General features: G+C 43.7%; 2 protein-coding genes across 2 annotated transcripts; both read right to left on the bottom strand.

Moving 5' to 3' along the window:
* Positions 1 to 357: 357 nt before the first annotated feature.
* LOC119010069 (ATP-dependent RNA helicase DHX8-like) lies at positions 358 to 9,852 on the bottom strand. Its single transcript, XM_037081922.1, has 23 exons — positions 9,693 to 9,852; positions 9,436 to 9,521; positions 9,281 to 9,347; positions 9,104 to 9,183; positions 8,208 to 8,314; positions 7,721 to 8,047; positions 7,296 to 7,440; positions 6,977 to 7,180; positions 6,785 to 6,872; positions 6,608 to 6,705; positions 6,120 to 6,267; positions 5,425 to 5,606; positions 5,109 to 5,303; positions 4,792 to 4,977; positions 4,500 to 4,710; positions 3,278 to 3,459; positions 2,967 to 3,107; positions 2,708 to 2,863; positions 2,486 to 2,623; positions 2,261 to 2,389; positions 1,874 to 2,070; positions 1,541 to 1,720; positions 358 to 915 (listed from the first exon to the last, which is right to left on the bottom strand). Exons 1-23 carry the CDS (start codon positions 9,793 to 9,795, stop codon positions 696 to 698), a joined length of 3,570 nt encoding a protein of 1,189 aa, XP_036937817.1. The 5' UTR covers positions 9,796 to 9,852; the 3' UTR covers positions 358 to 695.
* Positions 9,853 to 11,539: 1,687 nt separating this feature from the next.
* Positions 11,540 to 20,561, bottom strand: LOC119010068 (ATP-dependent RNA helicase DHX8). Its single transcript, XM_037081921.1, has 23 exons — positions 20,381 to 20,561; positions 20,006 to 20,091; positions 19,840 to 19,912; positions 19,654 to 19,742; positions 19,276 to 19,382; positions 18,698 to 19,096; positions 18,227 to 18,371; positions 17,857 to 18,063; positions 17,682 to 17,769; positions 17,165 to 17,262; positions 16,852 to 16,999; positions 16,105 to 16,286; positions 15,320 to 15,514; positions 15,036 to 15,221; positions 14,735 to 14,945; positions 14,459 to 14,640; positions 14,103 to 14,243; positions 13,848 to 14,003; positions 13,528 to 13,665; positions 13,238 to 13,366; positions 12,662 to 12,858; positions 11,860 to 12,039; positions 11,540 to 11,759 (listed from the first exon to the last, which is right to left on the bottom strand). Exons 1-23 carry the CDS (start codon positions 20,487 to 20,489, stop codon positions 11,540 to 11,542), a joined length of 3,666 nt encoding a protein of 1,221 aa, XP_036937816.1. The 5' UTR covers positions 20,490 to 20,561.
* Positions 20,562 to 22,126: the final 1,565 nt, after the last annotated feature.

The raw sequence follows: 22,126 nt of genomic DNA, 5'->3' as shown, positions 1-22,126 counted from the left end.
GTTCCAGTATTAAACTGCTGCAGCAGCAGGATCCAGGAGAAGAAACAGAACCACCAATTATCCTGAAATAACAGATGATGTCTCCACAAAGCATCGTACATGCAGAGCTCCTCCACCAAACCAGAGGAAACATCCATAATTTTGAAAGAGCAGCAAAATAAACTTTAGTCTACTTTTTAAACTGCAGCGGTTTGCTCACACAACTGGGCCGCACGATGACGCTCCGACACCGCCACGCTGATCGCTGCAACGCCTGAGTTGGTCTGAATTCAGAAGAACACCCTGCACACGCATTGATTAAATATTCCATATACGCCCAGATCCAAGCAGACAAGACAGTTAATGATGAAGAAGCAATTAAAAGTGCATCCAGTGTTTATGTGTAATCACCACAAGTGAACATCAAAGTTACAATTAAAAAAAAGTTAATTCACTTATAGTCAAAACATTTCATAGAAAATATTAAATAGGAAAAACTGTGTGAACACCTGAAACTGGTATTACAGAGCGAACAAGGCAAAAACAAGTTTCACTGATGAAATCTTAAATATTATGCAAAACATTCCAATAAGACGATTGATTACGGTTTGATAACCGTTTGTCTTTAGCAAAGCTTTAATGACCATATGTAACCAAGTGTCCCCCGTCACATCCGGCTCAACGAGTCCAACCTGGAGTGAGTTTAAAAGGCGCCCTCAGCGGCGTCTGAAGGCGCGGGAGATCCTCCAGGCGTTGGGCTCCTCGTATCGGTTGTAGAGCGGCTCCAGTTTCTGCTGCCTCTTCTGGTAGCTGAGGCGCGTCGGGTCGCCGACTCTGTAGAAAGCCGGAGCCAATTCCACCAGCCAGCGAGGGTCGATGGTGGTCACCTCCCGCATGTACTCCTTGGTGGTCAGCACCAACTCGTGATAGACGAGCCTGGAGGAAAATTATCAGCAGATTTTGTTAAGGTTCTGGTGATAAGCATTAAATAACAGTTAATAAGGCTCTTTTAAACTGTTCACAAGTTCCTAATATGTGCTTATCACTATATAATCTAATAATAAACAACATGCCTTTTTATGCCGTTATTCTATTTTATATTCACACTTAAACAGGTTTATTAATGTTAAGAAGAATTCCACTATACAGACTTATAAAGCCCTGTGTCACTGTGTTACTTATCAAAGCTTATTACAAGGATCTGACTATAATCTGTTACAGAAAAGGATAATTAAATTCACTGATTGTCATCATTTAAACCAAGATATAGTAATTTAAAAAAAATCAGGATACTGAAAACCTCCCATCACAAACATCACCGAATGTATTCAATTAAAAATTATATATAAAACATGAAAGAAACAGATTTAATTTAAGAAGATATAACTGCACATCTTATCAACATTTGATGATTTTAATGATACATGACTGAAGCTGATGAATCTTCTGTCCTCAGTCAACTTATAAACAAATCACTCATATAATTCAAACTCTCCTGCAACAGTAACAGCTCTCAGTGAGGCTCAGATAATGAGGGATATGGATCTCGGTCCTGACTCACCACTCTGGCTGGCGGTTGAAGAGTGTGCTGGAGGGGTGGAGGTACACCACCTGCTGGTCGATCAGGGTACGGTACCCGTCATGCGGGTGCTTCCTGGCTGCGTTCCTGAAGAAACCGCTGCAGATGGCTTTCTGGACCCGCACCGTCGCTTTCCCACAAGACACCACGTCCAACTTGTGTCTGAGGAACATTTAGTTGATTAAGATCTGAGTCCTCTGTACAACACAAGACGTCTGAATATCAACTACCTCATTACGTCTACAAGATAAAGTGTGGTCGATGAAAACTTACAGCAAACACGGAGATAATTCGGACAAAGGGTTGAGTTCATACCTGTCCATGATGCTCAGCATCTGCTTGCGGATGTCCTGAGCTCTCTTTAAGGAGCGAGCCTGGATGAAGTTCTCGAAGCACCACGGGTTGGAGAACTTGTTGTTCTTCCAGGAGTTGTAGACGGCCAGCAGCGTGAGGTGGTCGCCCTCCAGCTGGAAGAACTTTGTCTTCTTCTGGTCGGCAAGAGCCTGTTTGTCCTGAGAATGGGACGATGGACGAGGTTCATATGACGTCCTATCTTTTATCTTGCATTTGATACGAGTTATTTCACAAACACTGTCGCCGTGGAAAATGTTTCAATTAAGCGAAAACACCTCGTTAGTCTGATGATGAATCATTTCATGCGTATGCGTGAGTCTAATCTGATCCAGTTAGTCGTTAGTATACCTTTGGTCTGTAGAAGATGTTCTGCACAGACAGCATGGAGACGATGGTGAGCATCTCTTCACTGCAGCCCAGATGGACGGACATGATCAACATCTTACACAACATGGGCTCCAGAGGGAACTCAGCCATCTGAACACAGGTGAGACAGGTGTAAGGTATCATCGGTGTAATAAGAAGGTTATAATGCAACAATCTGAGTGGTTGGATCTATCGATTTTTCCTCACCCTTCTTCCCAGACGTGTGAGTAAGCCTTCATCGTCCAGAGCTCCCAGAGTGTAGAGCTGCTCCATGGCTGTGATCAGAGTCTCCATCGGAGGGGCGTCCATGAAGTCGAACGCCAGGAGGTCATTAATACCCATCGCCTGGAAGACAGGAAGAGAAGAATCAGAAATGGGGAACATTTAAAGACAACTGGTATGAAACGATTCATGGAGTCAGTACTTCACCTTCAGAGACAGCACAGTGGAGGCCAAGTTGGTTCTCTGGATCTCGGGCACGTTGGTGGTCAGCATCTCGTCCCTGTAGGCTCTCTCAGTGTAGAGCCTGTAACACTTCCCCGGGCCGGTTCTGCCAGCTCGCCCGGACCTCTGCTTGGCCTGGGCCTGAAAACAGAACAAGGGCATCTTTAAATGATTTGGCAGGAACACAGGAGTTTACCACATAGGATAAATTGAAGATGTTTCCTTCCACGTGATGAGGACTGACCTGTGATATGGGCGTCACCACGAGCTGGTCGATGCCCGTCTTGGAATTGTACACGATCTGTTTGACAAAGCCCGGATCCACCACGTAATAGATGCCATCAATAGTCAGAGACGTCTCGGCGATGTTTGTGGCGATGATGACCTGGTGGTAAAGAGAAAATTGGGTCAGACATGAACTCCTCTTTAAGGTTTATCATCAGGTCTGCGCTGAATCTAATAACAAGGCTTTTATCACACAGCAGAGACGCTATTTTGGATAAGATCGCTCAACAACTCAGAGATTTTAAATTCAATCCAGTGCATTTTTACTACCTTTCTGCTGCCTGGAGGTGCAGGGTCGAAGATCCTGGTCTGCATCTCACTGGGCAGAGCAGAATAAACCGGCAGAATGATGAGCTCAGGAACATCAGGCCCCAGAGACTTCATACGCTCATACAGGAGCTCACAGGCGGTGTCGATCTCCTCCTGTCCGGTCAGAAACACCAGGATGTCACCTGGGGAAAAGGACAAGGAATAACAACACAGGTACGAAAAAAAAGAGAAGAAAAAGTAGAGTAAAGTGTTCTGCAAGTGGAGTTCCAGTGTTTCTGTCACTGCGTATCAAAATACAACAAATTGTTGTTCAGCAAAACTCACATTTAGCAGCCTAACATATAAAAAATAACCTACACAAATGATGAATATAATAAATAGTCCCCATTCTTAGTGTCTGACAGTGTCATAAAAGAGATCCCTGCAGAGACCGACCTCTCTGTTACAGAAAAACATCCTCTCTGTTTAACCAGTAACAGCCAGCACGACACTCTCGCCAAACCACCAGACTCCATCTACAAAAACAGTCATTTTAACATCGTAAAAAAACACTAGAAAACAGTTCAATCAAGTTTGACAGAAACAAAATAAAACTCGGCAAAACCATCTTGGTTCACATTGTTCATTGTTTCAATAATCACCAACTCTGGTCTGGTAGAAATAAAAACCTTACTTCACTGTGTTTGATGTGGAAATATCAGAAGAGGTCAGATATCAGGAGAGGGGAAAACTGAATACTTTTACATCTAAGAAGGTGAATTAAGGGCTTATTTCAACCATCAACTGGTGTTGGTGATTGTTGGAACAGTGGGAGAGACTAAAGTGGATTTGGTGAGTTTTATTTTGTGCCTGTATAGTTTGATTTACCATGAGAAATTGAAAATGACTGTTTGTGTAATAGTAGAGTCTAAATTGAATCTGGTGGACTTAGTGTGAGTAACATACTGGCTTTTTCAGGTTGAATAAAGAGGATTTTATTCTTTAACAGAAGAATCTCAGAGGTGTGTCTCTGTAGGGATCCTTGGAGAAGATAAAACTCCCTACGAGACGGTTTCATTTGGTTTCAGTCGAGCTTGAGAGAAGCTGAATCAATCCACTGGACCAACTCTAAACCTTTCTGCCCCTAGTGGTCATTAACAATATGTGAACACAGGGTCCAGGTTTTACCAAAACCAGAATCTATCCCTTTAAATTCAAGGTTGTTTTTCTGACACAACTGTACCTGGAGGCTCAGTTAGATGGATCTGCATCACAGTGATGAGACTGGCGTCCAGGTAGTCTGTCTCGGGCTCTTTGGTGTAGAGAATCTCCACTGGGAAGGTTCTCCCCGGGATGGTGAAGATGGGAGCTTCGAAGAAATACTGTGAGAACTTGACGGCATCGAGCGTCGCTGAGGACACGATCAGCTTCAAGTCTTTGCGTTTCTGTATCGTCTAAAAAGAGACAGAGAAGGTCATTTCATGTGAAATGGCATTTTAGGTACAGAGTTAGGTCTGTTGTGGGATGTTAAATACCTTCTTGAGGAGGCCAAACAGCACATCGGTGTGGATTGTTCTCTCATGAGCCTCATCCAGCATGATGAGGGCGTACTGGCTCATGTCCGAGTCGATCAGACACTCCCTCTGCAGCATTCCATGAGTCATGTACTTGATCACCGTCTCTGTGCTGGTGCAGTCCTCAAAGCGGATGGTGTAGCCCACCTAAAATTAAGGTTAAAACATTGTCATAACGTCTCACAAAAACTTCAACTTGTATGAAATGTATAAATGCTACAGGAGAGTGGACAGGCGTTCATTAAGACTTCTGTGTCCAGATTAAGAAGATGACTCACTTCTTGGCCCAGACGGCAGCCGTACTCCTCAGAGACTCTCTTGGCCACCGACATGGCGGCTACACGACGAGGCTGCGTGCAGCCGATCTTCCCCCTGGAGGTGTAACCTGCCTCTGCCAGGTACTGAGTGATCTGGGTGGTCTTACCAGAACCCGTTTCTCCAACTACAATCAAGATCTGATTGTCGTGGACGGCCTGTCGAGGGAAAGAACAAACTGTTATTATAATGTCTCAATAAAGACTGAGGAACTTGTACATGTTGTAATGTGGCTTTATATCTTTCGAAACATCTTTCAAAAACCGGTTTATCTGATACCTGAACGAGCTCGTCCTTCAGTTTGAAGATGGGCAGACTCTCTCTCTGCTGCAGGATGGAGAGTTCTGTCTTCTTGCCATACGACACCTGGTTCCCACCGAAGGCGTATCTCTTCCACGCTGGAAGATCGATGGGCATAGCGCCGATGCCTCTCATGTTGGCAGCGATCTGCCTTCCTTCATCTGCACAGGAGAGGGAACAGAGCGTCCGGATAGAGGTCAAATTTTGGCACGATCCATCCGAACGTCCCAGAATCTACTATTTTATTTAATCAGGATGAACTGCAGCAATAATGAACTTCCCAACAAGATCTTTTTGCATTAACTATGAGTCAGCGGTAGTAACTGGAAGTAGCCGAGCCTCCGATATTCCCTCAGGCTACGGAAGTCACAGTGCATTATGACTGAGTGTGCCAGTGTGTACACAGAGGGAAGCCAGATAATCATCTCCAGTCATGCTGTGGTAGCAGTGTAATAGGCCTGGCACAGGACAGATGGTTAAATTGTATTTTCTAGATTCTAAATCTCTGACACAACATGGATTGACGTTGTCCTTTAACTAATTTCCGGGTGGAAGTCATATTTGCCCACTGATGCCTGAAAAATGACAGGAAGAAATCATCCTGTCGGGGTCACACAGCCGCATTTATCACAGAGTTTGCTGGATCCATACAAATGTGTACACCAGGTCCTTACAGTCAGGCATCGGGTCTATCCAGTTCTTGTGGAGACCGGTCGGGATGCAGTCCATCTCTGCGTTGCGGGCCGCCTGCTTCAGCTCTCTCCTCTCCTTAGCGAGAGCGTTCTGCATCATGGCCGCCTGAGAGAGGGAGCCATCTGGATTCTGAAAAGGACAAAAATGAGAGAGATCGTTGGAATGATGACAGAGAAACAAACCGCAAATACCTGAATCCCAATGTACTCCCAGGTATGTCACTGATGTAGGACGCACTGTGACATCAGCTGTTGGATTGTGACTAGCGTTCTGAAGTCTCTACTTTGTTGCCATCGTAGTTTTTAATGGAGACAGAAGTGACAATATTTGATCAAGAGGGTGAAGCTGGACAGGAGGACACAATCTATCACAGACGACTAGGAGAAGAATTGGCACATGACTCCCGCATCAAAGGGCAGTGTGAATGTGACTAACGTTAGCATGACAGAACTCACGTCTGGATAAATACCTTCACTATCTTGACCGGGCTCATGTTCGTGCTAAATTTAGTCTGTCCCCTCAGGAACGGCGGTTCCTCTTCAACCAGGTCGATCTCCACTTCTTCATCTGAGCAGGGAAAACGACACGTTATCATGCAGCATGACAAAGATTTTACAAAAACTAATATCAAAGTGTAAAGTTTTACCTTCATCATCTTCTGTTTTGGGAAGGATTCCCGTCTGCTCGTCAAATTCTGGGTACTCTTCTTTAGGAAGGACGTTGGCTGCGATCATCTGAGCAAGAGAAAAGTCATATTAAAACAAACTGGATGGTTATAAAAGAAACACATCACGGCCTGAAGACTGACGCAATCTGTGTGAATGAATTTGATGGAAACCTGTTTAATTTCCCATTTCTCCAGGTCAGTGATCTTGGTGAGCCGCTTGCGTTCTGTTGGGTTCTCCTCTAATTCCAGGACGGAGGCTTCAACAGGCCGGTCGGGGTTCCTCATGGCTTCGTCTCCAGAGACTCCAGCGACTCCAGTGTCCAGGTTTCGTCTCCGATTGGGGTTCAGGTCCTCCCCCGTCTCCTGGTCGACATCCTGGGAACACATAAACACGTGAACACTCATTTCAAGCTGACAGTTGATAAAGCAGCAGGTTGTAGTTTTCGCTTTATCTTACGAGTTTATCATACAAACCAGCTTCTCTTCTCACCTTCATGCTGAGGCTGGCTTTGGTCCCGGTGAATGACAGAACTTTGACCTTCACCTTCTGCCCTTTGGCGACTACGTCAGCCACATTGGCGACACGTCCTTCTTTGCGCAGCTCAGAGACGTGAACCAGACCCTCCCAGCGTTTCCTGCAGACCGTGACAGTAACACACAGGTTGGCATCAAGGAGCAAACACCAAAATATTACAGGCAGATAATGATAATAACTCATCTCAGCATTAAATCTTATCTGGTGGATGTTTATGTTATGCAGCCACGAGGGCACATCTTTTCTAGCCCAGCAGGAAAAATTTAAACTGAAATTATCTACACTATTTATATTATTAGAAACACTTTAATCAATAAAAGTGACATATTTCTTGCTGTTTTGGTGTGTATGGATGTAAACATGACATCTAATCCACCAACCTGAGACCCTCCAGCTGCACAAAACAACCAAACTGCATAATGCTGCTGATTTTGCCGCTGTAGATGTCGCCCACAACAGGCTCGTCTGGCGGAGGTCGATCTACAAGTCTGTCTCGCCAGCGGTCAGAGTCTCTGTCGTCCTTGTTGTTGTTGTTGTTGTTGTCGCCGTCGTCTCTGCGTGGGCTCGGTGGATGGTCACTCCAGCGTGACGGCCGTTTCCTTTTATGCTTCGGGTTTGTGTCTCCATCACGATCTTTTGAGCTAGAACGGCTTCGCTTACACCCGCTTTCTCTGTCCGTATCTCGACCTCTGTCACTGTGCACATTCCTGTCAGACCCCAGGAGAAAAAGATATAGAGAGAAGTCAGATATTTATTCCACATGTTGCCAGTGTGAGGCAATTATAAAGAAATGATTCCATTTCAAATATATCATAAATTGCTGTATCAGCAAGAGCCACTTTTCCAACTAGCTCTTGTTTTAATTACCTGTCAGCTGAGCTCGTTCCACAGATGTTTGGCATAAGCATCTCCAGCTCCCTCATGGCTGCAGCTGCAACTTTCTCATCATCTTTATCCGGGTGTCGTGGTGGAATCTGACAGGGAGGTAAGAAATAATGATGACAGCTCCGTAACCCCACAAATACAACAAACTGCAGTCCCTCTAAAATGCATTTCTCATGCCATTCCTGAAATATCTGTACTTTCTCCTCCAAACATTTTCAAAAACAGGCTCATTACTTTAGTTTAAATACATTAAAGGGGTCATTTTTATTTTTGAGTCATTTCAGGCTGCCTTCTCAACATCACAAGACGGATTTCACTGTTATTATGCTGCTGCTCATGACTTTGCCATTTGACAACCTAGGAATGAGACTCAATAAGCAACTACGTCTGCGGTGCGTTTATGAACAGCTGGGACAAATCCTACTGATTCTAACTTTAAGTTTAGTAGTCTTCAGAGGGATATTTTACTTTTATACATTTCAAAGCTTGTACTTTCTTACTTTTACTTGAGTAAAGAAGTTGAACCAGTACCTCTGCTTATACCAGGGATTCTTTTTCTTACACAAGCATCTGTTCTTCTACTTCAGTAAAAAGCGTGTTTACTTTTGCCAGCTGTGATTTTGAATTCCGAACTAAAAACAACACAGTGAGTCCCACCAACTTGTTATCCTATATTGACGAAGGGGGACCTGTGACACAATAACAAGGTTTGCTTCTTAATCAAAAAAGTGAGATTAAAGTGATTCCAGTAGGTTTGAAGTTTTAAGCACATTAGGATGATTTTTGGGACTCTTGATCATTTTGGCCATGATAATCGTGACATTTCTTATATTTCTTTCGTGCCATGTTTAAATCAAATGTCTTCAGATGAGTCTCACCGTCCATGCAGCAGCGTCTGGTTTACATAAAGCAGGGTATTTCTCTTTCAGCCTGTCCTGCTCATTCTTTGCCTTGACCTCTGTCACACACACACCACAAAGAGAGGAAGTTATCCAACAGGACACCTACAGTTATGAAATGTGACACATCATGACATTAAATACTGTTCCCTGTACCTTTACTTGTAGATGGTGAGGATCGCATGGTATTAATAAGCCTAAGTAAGTTACCAACGAGGGTGTCCTGAAACAAAGACATGTGGGTTTAGAGATAAAACACAAAACTACAAACATGAGGATGGAGGTGTTTGTTCAGTTAGCTGTGGACTTACTGTAAAATCTGCTCCATTCTCACACAGAACTGCTTTGAACTCCTCAAATGTTGGGTGTTTATCAGCCAGACTGATGATGAATTCAGCTGTAAAAATAAAATGAAATAAAACAAAATAAAAAGGCAGCTTGTGTTTAGCCCCTCGTGCTAATTTAGACAGTTTGTTAGCATCATCTTGCCTGTTTTGATAGCAATAGCAACTTAGCTAACTTAGCTGTACAGCTGAGAAAACAACGCTGTCGTGCATCGTAACATTACCCAGATCTTTCTCGCATATTCCCAGATGATTCTCCAACTCCGTGCACACCTTTGACACCAGAGATAAATATTCTAGACGTTTGATTTCGTCCAAAGCAGCCATTTCTTCTGTTTATTTTACCCTCAACCGGAAGTGGTTCTTCTTCGCTTGCTGTATTTTGCGCTCCAATGACGTGTGTCAGCGCTGCTGCCCCCTGCCGGCCAACAGGCAGACTGCAGTACTTACAGTTAGGACAGTTGAATAGATTTACTGTGGTGTACTTTTGAGGTATTTGTACTTTACCTGAGTGTTTCTATTCCATACTACTTACATTTATACATTTGTACATTATGTACTTTTTACACTACAACATTATGTCCACTGTTGCTTTGCAAATTCAGGGTTTTACATCAAAACATTTATTTTATCAGCGAGATGTACTTAAAGTATCACAGTAAAATGTTCCCTGCCAGAGTATTACTGTTATATAAGATGCTTTTTGATAAATCTACATATCAAACAGGCTGGAGCTGATCCAAGAGGGTTTATAAATATTAATAAATTCAACTTTCTCAACACATAAAGGATCACTTAAAAAGGTCATTTTATGTTTGTGGGTTTATGCCTTTCCTTTATTGTGTTATGTAGCATTTGTGTGTATGTGAAACACTTTAGAGACTTCAATTCTTTTTGTATTTTGACATTTGCAAAGGGACCTTCTCCACTGACTGTGCACACATTTACAGAGAAAAAAGTTAATGAGCAGCCAAATCACTGTAGTTTGGCTACAGATACGCATTTTCACAGTATTTGCTTAGACCAGGCATTCATTTAAGTATTGTTTATATGTGGTTCAGATGAGAACAATTACATCATGCTGAAATTTTTGAATGTGGCAAGAAATAGACCTTCAGGACTTATTAACATTCGAACCCAGTGAGTCATGTTCAATGAATTCCGGTTGTTGTTTTAATGCCTTTTTAAAAAAAATGTCCCAAACTTATTTTTTTTTATACTACTTGCGCTTTCACCCTCTCAGAAAAGCTACAAGTAACCCATCTTTAACTGGTTCTGGTCGACCTCGCAGGAGGTCGTGAAAGAAAGTAAACTTCGTTTTAGTGCCGTTCCACCAAACTACTAAGCAGCTTATTGTCTCTATTGGTTTTGAGACTCCTCATTTTTGTAACCAATTCTATTCAGGTAAATTTGAATCCAACCCATTAAGTAAATAAATAGCCATTAAGAAATCATGAACCATGAAGCCATTTGTTCTGATGGTCATGTTTGCTTATTGTAGGTCATTTAGAGGAATCACTATTAAATTAACTGTTTCATAACCAGTTAAAAACTCACTGAGGGACATTTAAAGTTCACAACAAAACCAACAGATTTAAGGAAAAGTTAGAATTTAATGAGGACACATTTTCATTTTTCCACTGGCATGTATAGCAAAGCGAGAGTCTCAGATACAAGAGCATGACAGTTGTCTCAGTTATAGTACAAAAATCTATCACACATATGCTTGTTTCATCCTGACAGTCTGACATCAGAGTATTTACTAGTGAAACATCAAGGTCCCCATTACATTTCGAACCGGGTCTTTATTCGGGCGAGAAACATTACGCGGTTAAAATTTACACAGTCAACATAAATAGTCCATTGTTGTGCAGAATCTCCTCACAGAAGATCTTTAAAATCTGCTGTCTCAAACGACACTTTGGGAAGTTTGTTTCAGTTCCCGTGTCAGTGCTATGAAACGTAAAATGGCTCCAGATTTTCTAAAACAATGACATTAAACTTCCCACTCTGATTTAGGAACTTCTGGAGGAATATATACGATGTGTACAAATATAGAAACCGGAGTGGATCAGCGGCGTCTGAAGGCACGAGAGATTCTCCAGGCGTTGGGCTCTTCGTAGCGGTTGTACAGCGGCTCGAGCCGCTGCTGTTTCTTCTGTTTGCTGAGGCGCGTCGGGTCGGACACTTTGAAGAAGGCAGGCGAGAACTCGACCAGCCAGCGAGGGTCGATGGTGGTCACCTCCCGCATGTACTCCTTGGTGGTCAGCACCAACTCGTGATACACAACCCTGAGGACGAGAGAGGCAGGATGTCACCAAGCTGTTTTTACATCTGGATAATAATCATTTATAGAAGGAAAAATGCTGATGAGCTGATGAAGCGTCATACCACTCAGGCTGGCGGTTGAACAGAGCACTGGAGGGGTGGATGTATACGACTTGCTGATCTATCAGGGTGCGGTAGCCCTCCTGAGGATCCTTTTTGGCGGCGTTCCTGAAGAAACCGCTGCAGATTGCTTTCTGGACCCGAACTGTGGCTTTTCCACAAGACACCACGTCCAGTTTATGTCTGAAGAAAACATTTGAAGACATTAATGTTATTTCAGACTCATTTGCTCACGGTTCAGTCTGTACCAACTCATCTAGGCCTTCCCACATCATGTCTGGGTTTTCTTGACACCACCAGTTTTGCTCCAGATATTTAACTAGTTATTATTAGGTTCAGCACTCTGAGCTTCATTTAATATTTTTGGTGTTTTCTCAGCCTCAACTGCTCATTTTTCACTGGATTAGGTTGCAATTTGTCCTGAACATCGAAGAGACCCAAATGAAATCGATGCTGCAGAACAGTTCCAGTATTCAAATTACTAACTTAACTTGTTTCATTTTCAAAAAGCATTTTCCTCGCTAGTTTTCACTTTCTTGCAACCAAATTATTAGTATCAAATGGCATCTAAATGTTATATTTCTGTGCTTTGTTCCTTCTTAAAACCAAGTTTAAGATATTTTGAGTTTATAATATAATAAATATAATATAATATAATATAATATAAATATAATCATACGATTACTCTCTTCAGAAACGATCCAGTGCAGGTTATACCTTCAGAAGTCTTGTGCTCTTACTATGTTATACAAATTCTAAATCTTTCACGTCAGCCCAACTCTTCTGGTCATCTTAACAATCATACCTGTCCATGATTCCCAACATCTGCTTGCGGATGTCCTGGGCTCTGCGCAGGGAGCGAGCCTGGATGAAGTTCTCGTAGCACCAGGGGTTGGAGAACTTGTTGTTCTTCCAGGAGTTGTAGACGGCCAGCAGGGTCAGGTGATCCCCTTCAGGCTGGTGGAACTTTGCTTTCTTCTGATCGGCCAAGGCCTGTTTGTCCTTTAACACAAAAAGAAAAATGAAAGAAAATGGTGAGACGATGAGTGGACAAACTGTCACGATGATAAACTCGAGCAGAATTTTTGAAAAAGCAAAGACAGGGAAACTCAAAGTTGATGGAACACGTCTTGTCAAATTACAGGCTCAACTGTCACTTTTTAATAAACTTCAAGCTGTTCTTTACTTTCTGCATAAAAAGCCACAAAACAAACTGACAAGTGACGAGCACAGCCATCTATAAATCAAGACAAGAAACAATAACACTCCCCGTGATCCTGACGAATCTTGACTTGTCCTCAATCATATTACATAAAGCTGCCCACTCAGGGAAAAACCTTTAAAAGGGATATTAAATATAAAAGTTTAGTGGTAGACATACTTTAGGCCTGTAGAAGACGTTCTGCACAGACAGCATGGAGACGATGGTGAGCATCTCTTCACTGCAGCCCAGATGGACGGACATGATCAACATCTTACACAACATGGGCTCCAGAGGGAACTCAGCCATCTAGAGGACACACGCAGAGAGAACAAACACAGAATAATTAGATTGATGTTAAAAAGGTTACACAAAGATAATTACATTATTCAAACTACAGAGAGCATTAATGTGATGTGATGCAAATTTATTCTTTAATGCAGCTGAAGGAGAGTAGAAGCATCTCTCACCCTTCTACCCAGACGTGTGAGTAAGCCTTCATCGTCCAGAGCTCCCAGAGTGTAGAGCTGCTCCATGGCTGTGATCAGAGTCTCCATCGGCGGGGCGTCCATGAAGTCGAACGACAGGAGGTCATTAATACCCATCGCCTGGTGGAGGGAACACAAGTTTAAGCAGAGAAACTGGTTTTAATGAAATTCTACACGTAAAAGGCTGAGAAAGTTCAGCAGCAACTTCTTTCCGTTTCCTTCTTTCTCATTGCTTTGAAATCTGAGCTACAGTTCGACCTGGTGCTCATCCTAAAGAGGACAGTTGCAGAATGACCCTTTACCTTCAGAGACAGCACAGTGGAGGCCAAGTTGGTTCTCTGGATCTCGGGCACGTTGGTGGTCAGCATCTCGTCCCTGTAGGCTCTCTCAGTGTAGAGCCTGTAACACTTCCCCGGGCCGGTTCTGCCGGCTCGACCTGCCCTCTGCTTGGCCTGGGCCTGAAACACACATTTTTTTTTGACAATCCAGTAAGCCGACACATCACAAAGTATTTTCTAATCTTCTTCCCAAAACAGTTGGTCATATAAATACTGCACCTGTGAGATGGGAGTCACCACCAGCTGATCGATGCCAGTTTTAGAGTTGTACACTTTCTGCTTGACAAATCCAGGATCCACCACGTAGTAGATCCCATCGATGGTCAGAGACGTCTCTGCGATGTTTGTGGCGATGACCACCTGCAGCAAACAAAAACAGATCTTACACATCTGCACACACATTTTTAAAGCACATTTAAAACATTACAATGCCTGTTTATATAAGAGTTCATATACTTCAGAGAGTATAATTCAAGCGCTTATCAAAGTTTGTAAATAGACCATAAATGTGCTCAGATATTGTAACTTTCCATGTTTAGTACAGTATAAAGAGTTTGAAAGATTGCTGTTGTCACCTTTCTGCTGCCTGGAGGTGCAGGGTCGAAGATCCTGGTCTGCATCTCGCTGGGCAGAGCAGAATAAACCGGCAGAATGATGAGCTCAGGAACATCAGGCCCCAGAGACTTCATACGCTCGTACAGGATCTCACAGGCGGTGTCGATCTCCTCCTGTCCGGTCAGAAACACCAGGATGTCGCCTGGACAGAGACGAGGGACAAGACAGATTTTTTTGACTCTACTGGTCTACTGGTGAACAGAAGACCTTTGTGTTCTGAAGATCTGAAGTCATACCTGGAGGTTCTGTTAGATGAATCTGCATGACTGTGATGAGACTGGCGTCCAGGTAGTCCGTCTCAGGTTCTTTGGTGTAGAGGACCTCCACTGGGTAAGTTCTTCCTGGGATTGTGAAGATTGGCGCTTCGTAGAAATACTGAGAGAACTTCACAGCGTCCAGTGTGGCCGACGTTACAATCAGCTTCATGTCTGTGCGTTTCTGTACAGTCTGAGACAAACAAAAAGAAACACTCAGTATCTCTTTTTCTCACCCATCAAAAAAAGCCTGAATGAAGAAGCAGTTGTTCATGTTGCTTACCTTCTTAAGCAAACCAAAGAGGACGTCAGTGTGGATCGTCCTCTCGTGAGCCTCATCCAACATGATGATGGCGTACTGGCCCAGTTCAGAGTCGATCAGACACTCTCTCAACAACATACCGTCTGTCATGTACTTGATCACCGTCTCAGGGCTGGTGCAGTCCTCGAAACGGATGGTGTAACCCACCTGCAACAAAACATAATTCATATTAGCCCTCTGGAGATGAGACCAGGCGAGTGAAAATCATAATTAAGTGTGAGCACAGTAAAGGACGGATCTCTCACCTCCTGTCCGAGACAGCAACCGTACTCCTCAGAGACTCTCTTGGCCACCGACATGGCGGCTACACGACGAGGCTGCGTGCAGCCGATCTTTCCCCTGGTGGTGTAACCCGCCTCCGCCAGGTACTGAGTGATCTGTGTGGTCTTACCGGACCCCGTCTCTCCAATAACAATCAGGATCTGGTTGTCATGGACGGCCTGTGGTGGATTAACAGGAAGAGAAAATGTTAAACGGGCACCTGAGTGACAGCTATGCTCACTCTGGGCATTTTATCTTGTTTTTGGTGAGAAGAAAAGCAGCACAGGAATAAAAGCTGCCAACAGGACAGACACTCCAGTGGAGCTGCAACAATCTGGTTTCTTTACTCTTCTATCAAAGTAAAATAAATATATTTGGGTTGTGGACAAAAGAAGATATTTGAGGACGTCATCTTGGGCTCCATTTGATTAATAGAGACAATGTTCCCTAGTTGCAGCCCTGCACTACAGATGGTGTCACCACCCACACTGTGGCTTCATGGTATTTTTACTTCAGCCACTTTTTTGCTCTGGGTAATTCATGTCTTACTTAATTATATTTTATTTTTTGTGTTTTGCTGATGTAGAAATCTGGTCATTTACACTCAGCAGATGTTTCCCTTTAGTGCATCTCAAAGCATCAACATCTGTTTGTTAAAAGATAATCACATTTTCAGAACAACCTCATCAGGATCAATTCTGAACTCCTCTGTGAAGCATTAAAGTAAATTGCTGACATGTCTTCCTGTGGGTTTGGTTTTGAAGCGAACCTGGATGAGCTGCTCCTTCAGCTTGTAGATGGGCAGACTCTCCCTCTGCTCCAGGATGGAGAGCTGCGTCTTCTTTCCGTACGAGGCCTTGTTGCCTCCAAACGCATGCTTCTTCCACTCCGGGATGTCATTGGGCATCATGCCAATGCCTCTCATGTTGGCCGCAATCTGCCGACCATCAGCTGGAAAAGAGGAGCAGACGTGTGTTTAGTAAATGAGTAAAACCTGTGTCCACATTAAACACCCCCACTACAATCTCATCGCATCGTTAATGACATCACTGCAAGATCTGTGCGGTTAAAGCGGGATCACGTGGAACCCTGGAAACAGTCTGCACCACCTGAGGCCATGAGGGACATATAACCACACTGAAGCATGGCAAGACTATTCCATCCGGCCTGAAATGGAGATGCAGGAAGCCAGATACCAATCTCCAGTACTGCTGAGCCTGAGGGGTGCTGCCTGCCATCACGGCCTCATATACGACTCAGACTGGTTTTGATGAAGCGGGGCAAACACACACACACACATTCCAAAATGGATTCTGATAATCAAAGCTGAAGCACAAGAAGCAAAGATAAAACTAAATCTAAATAAAATCTGAAGACACACAATTAGACCATCAATATGCTAATTTCCAGCTGGCAGATGTTTTTATGGCTGCAAACTGAAGTGAGGAATCGCACTTAACAATCAACATCTGCGTCTCAGAGACACATTGGGGATGCAGATTAAGTTGTTTCTCACCGTCTGGCAGCGGGTCGACCCAGTGTTTATTCAGCCCCATGGGGATGGAGTCCATCTCGGCCTCTCGTGCCGCCTGCTTCAGCTCTCGTCTCTCCTTAGCCAGAGCGCTCTGCATCATGGCCGCCTGAGACAAAGAGCCATCTGGATTCTACACGCGGAGAGAAACACAAGTGTGTAAGTGTACATTTTACTACGCGTTTCATTCACTGAACAAGAGTAATCAACATCTCTTCTAGAAATAATCGCCACACTAAATATCTCAATGACATTTGTTTATTTCAGGCAAGGACATTTGGTAACCAGTTTACCGCACCTTGACGATCTTGACAGGGCTCATGTCCATGCTTTGTTTAGTGTGTCCTCTCAGGAATGGAGGTTCCTCTTCTACCAGCTCAATCTCCAAGTCTTCATCTGAAAGGCAGCAAACGATATCAGTGAGCAAGCCGTCCACTGCAAGTCATAATCCACACTATATCTTTTTATTCTAACCTAAGGGTAGCCAGACATGTAAAGATATGGGCTCACCAAAGTTATTACAATTCAGCATAAATATCTGAATCAAATTAAATGAAGGCACCCGAGAGCTGTTGAGATATTTCTGTCCGGACCAAAGTTGACGAACAGACACTGCCAACAATGGAAGCACAGCTAAAAGCAGCAAAAGACTAATAACTTAACATCATAAGTTATTCAAACACTTTTTTACAAATTATTTTTTAAGGGTAAACATGCTCAACAGTGTTGCGTTTGGACACAAGACACCCTTCATGTGTGTTTTACTAAGGAATCATGAGTAAATATGTGATGGTAGAAAATGATCAATTTCTTACCTTCTTCATCGTCGACTTTAGGAAGGATTCCCGTCTCATCGTCAAAATCAGGGAACTCTTCTTTGGACAAGACGTTGGCAGCAATCATCTGAGGACAGACAGAGAGCATGATTACTGACGTGTGGTTAAAAAACCTTCAAAGCCTTAAACAGAAATCTTTTCTTTATACACCCACCTGTTTGATCTCCCACTTCTCTGGGTCAGAAATTTTGGTGAGCCTCTTTCGCTCCAGGGTGTCGTCCTGCTCCAGCTCGGGGGCGTGGCCCAGGTTCAGGTTGCTTGGCCGGTCTGGGTTCCTCATAGAGATCTCCTCACCTCCGTCTGGGCCGACGTTTCTCCTCCTGTTGGGGTTCAGGTCCTCTCCTGTCTCCTGGTCCACATCCTGGCAAAGAGAGAAGGAAGATGGTTTTTACATTTACATTTACACAGGGGCAAAAGGTCGACCCGGTGAGAACATGAACATCAAGGATCACAATACTAAAAATGCTGAATTCTGCTCACAACTGTGAGCTTAATTTGGGCTGTTTATTTTCTGTTCTTCTTACCTTCATACTAAGACTGGTCTTGGAGCCGGTGAACGAGAGCACCTTGATTTTGACTCTTTGGCCTTTGCTGACGACATCAGCCACATTTGCCACGCGACCTTCTCGCCGCAGCTCAGAAATGTGGACCAGCCCTTCCCAGCGTTTCCTACATGAAGAGAACAACAACACGGTTGATTTAACTCACTTTGAAATCACCAGTGTGGAAATATTTTGTCATCAAAGCTTGTAAGCTACGTCATGCACGCAACATACGCTCCACATCTGCTGCGAAGAGCGCACAGAGCAATGATAAAAGAGGAGTCAATAGATGGCAGGTACCATCTAACCTCTGACTTCTTTTCTCTACAGTTACTGTTACATTTATATTGTAAATAGATCATTTAAATTTGACCATTAAGGTCTTAGTGTGGAGCACTGCAGACGAGTCAGGTCAGTGCTGTGTTATCACCACTCTGGTGACTTTTCACTGACCTTAATCCCTCCAGCTGAACAAAACATCCAAACTGCATGATACTGGTGACTTTGCCGTTGTAGATGTCCCCTACAGAAGGCTCCTCCGGCGGAGGACGGTCCACATGTTTGTCCTTCCAGCGGTCAGAGTCTTTGTCTTGGTCTTTTTTGGGGCTAGGTGAACGCTCGCTCCAACGTGAAGACTTGTCTCTTCTTTTGCCGCGATCTCTATCTCTCTCTCGGTCTCTCTCTCTGTCTCTGTGCCGCTCACGGTCTCTAGAGCGAGACCTGGACCTGGACCGGGATCGGTGTCGTCTCTTCCTGTCCCTGTCCCGATCTCTGTCTCTATCCCTGTCTCTGTGGCGGTCCTTTTCTCTGCTTCTGCTGCGACTTCGGCTGTGGCGTCTGCTCTTTTCGGACCTGAAAGAATCAAGTGATAAAAGTACACAACAGGTAAACCTCACAGTCCTTTGCTGACTTTCTATAAAAAAAAGTTCTCGGAAGTAGAAATGCATATTTTCTGATTGTGGTTTTGCTTCCACAACAAAGTAAACATCATGTACATGTTTTGTATTTCAAAGAAGTCAAATTCATCTTACTTGCTCTTGCTGCTTTTGGTTTCCGTCCCACTGACGCTTGGCATGAACATCTCAAGCTCTTTCATGGCATCAGCTGCTACTTTTACGTCATCTTCATCTAGGAGTCTCTGAAAGAATCAAACAAAAGACCAAAACAATCAACTGCCTGCAGCTTTGCACTGATTGTGTGATTACTGAGAGGAGAGTCAGGACCAGATGATGAAACTATGCTTTTCGAAGATGTGTAAAGATGCAATGTGCAAATTCACAACAGCTCAATAATTTTGAGGGTTGATGAAGACAATCAGTTTATATGCAAATAACTTTTTTTGTATTACTGGTAGTGGCATTACAAGTCAAACAGGCACAACCTACATATATTGTGTTAACACCACATACCCTCGGTGCTGGATCATTCGCTCTGCACAGCGCAGGAAACAGCTCCTTCAACTTGTCCTTTTCACTCTTCGGCTTGACCTCCTCAGAGGCTGAAAATCAAAGAACCATCATATGATATCATACAGAAACACAGTAAAGCAGTTACACAACACAACACAAAAGCAAATGTAAGCAGCTTGTGATTACCTGTGCTCGCAGACGCCTTGGATGGAGGTCGCATAGTCTGGATAAGCCTGAGCAAGTTACCGATGAGAGAATCCTACAGGAGCACAACAAACAGTCAGTTGCTATGCACTGCTAGCAAACTGCTAGCCTACATCACTTTATGTAACTAGTGTAGCGTCAAACTTACTGTGAATTCGGCTCCATTTTGAAGCAAGAGAGCTTTGAATCCGTCAAACGTCGGCTGCTTCTCAGCGAGGTCGATGACAAACTCAGCTGCGGAGGGAAGAAACAACAAGTTACCAGTGAACTGTATCGCTAACAGTTAAGCTAAGTGAGCTAACTCGCAGTCTCGCACTAATGTCGATCGAAACCCATAAATAAATAAATCGCTTTAAAATCGTACTAAAACCCCACCAACAGTTCGCAAAGTACTCAATCTGCGAGTAAAACAAGCTCATTGTAAAACAACACTGTGGCTAGCCATTAACAGCTACTTAGCTAGCACGAGCTAGTCAGTTAGCCGAGCTTGTTTTTCGTTTCATCACGGGCACAAAATACAAACCTAAATCCTTGTCGCTGATCCCCAGATGGTTGTCGAGCTCCGTGCAGACCTTGGACACCAGAGACAGATACTCGAGCTGCGAGAGCTCGTCAACGCCGCCTTCTGCCATCCTCCACGAGTCTTGTTTTGTTCAGGCAACGCAAACGCCAGCAGACATATTGGGTTTAAGCCACTTCCGTATCTTTCTTTCGTACGTGCTTCGCTATTGGCTTACGTCGTTGCGTCATCACTTCCAACGCACTGGAGCTTCCTGTGTTGCCGCACGATGGCGCTTAAACCCCTCAGTTTCCACATGAGCGGTTTCTACTGTAAAACATGGATTTGTCTTGTGCGTTTTGGCGTCAGACTGTAACAATCTGTATTTTATAACAAAAGTGGAACCATCAAATCTCTGAGGTATATCACTTAAACACGTGGTGAGACAAAGACACACACAGCCTGTGTGTTTCTGGTCCGAGTTACACGAATTGTATGTGACTTGTGTAAATGTTTTCCTGCAGATTTTCTGGCTGGAGATGTGATTCTTTGCAACATCTTCTGCAATGTTGTCCAAAAAACACGCACATCTTAAACCCATTTTCCAGTTTATGTTTAATGTGCTGTGGGACCTACAGATACAGCCACAGCCCTCGGGGTGCACAACAGGAGCGCCGTTATGTCTGGCACAGCCTTATTATCTAAATAATTTGCCACAGTGGGATAAAGAATTTAGTAACTCTGGACGGTTTAAGATATTTAAGTCGTAGAAAAGGCAGAGTGTTGTAGATGTGCCCCCAAGGGAACGTCAATAAAGGGCCATAAGTATGTGAAAAGGTGTATTTTTGGGCCTGGTGCAGATTTTTGTGGTTTGGGCCACTTGGAATTAAGTGGAAGTCTTAATGCTACAGCGTACAATTATGTTTTAGACAATGGCGTACATCCAACTTTGTGGTAAGTGTTAAGGGAAGGCCCTTTCCTGTTTCGACATGACATGAAGAAATGGTTTTCCCAGCTTGACTGGCGTGCAACGAACCCCGACCTCAACCCCGTCCAAAACACCTTTGGGATACGCTGAAATCCAAATGGTTCCTGACCTCATGTGTCTTCTCATGGGAGAGAAACTCTACCAACCCAAAAGCATCAAGGCTGCTAAAGGCACATACCGTATTAAAAGGGCAACTTTTATGCATTAAAGTGAGTTTACAAGGCCTTGAGGAGCACTTCTGGATATGTGAAGAATGTGGTATAAAACCTTTCGTGGCTCCAGAGGAAACTGCATGTAATCTGATAAATTATCTCCAGTGATGTTACATAGTGGCACAGTTGCATCATGGATAATGTCCAATCGAAATTTTCAACTTACCATTTGTGGTCAAAGCCAACTGATGCTCATGTCATATTAATATAATTCAAAGATTATTAAAGGTAGTAGCCAGGTAGTATGATTTGTCCCAGCTGTTCCTGAACACATCACAAAGACAGTTGACTGTTGAGTCTCATTCCCAGGATGTCAAATAGACACAGTTTGGGTTGGTGAAGCTTCTCGAGCATCAACAAAGTAAAACAAAATAAGAAAATCAGTGTTGTACCTCCCACATGTGCCGTCCGCTGGTCTGCACTGCACTCCTGTAACACTGATGACAGCTCAAAAACAAATGATCAGAATCGATACAGCAGAATCAGAGATAACACCTTTTGTCATTTCACACATTCTTCTACCTTTTCATAAACCTGGTGCCTACATTACCCACAATGCAACTGAGCCAC

The sequence above is a fragment of the Acanthopagrus latus genome, chromosome 20, assembly GCF_904848185.1.
Source record: "Acanthopagrus latus isolate v.2019 chromosome 20, fAcaLat1.1, whole genome shotgun sequence".
Classification (NCBI taxonomy): Eukaryota; Metazoa; Chordata; class Actinopteri; order Spariformes; family Sparidae; genus Acanthopagrus; species Acanthopagrus latus.
The sequence above is the reverse complement of the archived record's forward strand: the minus strand, read 5'-3'. Positions and strand labels throughout refer to the sequence as shown.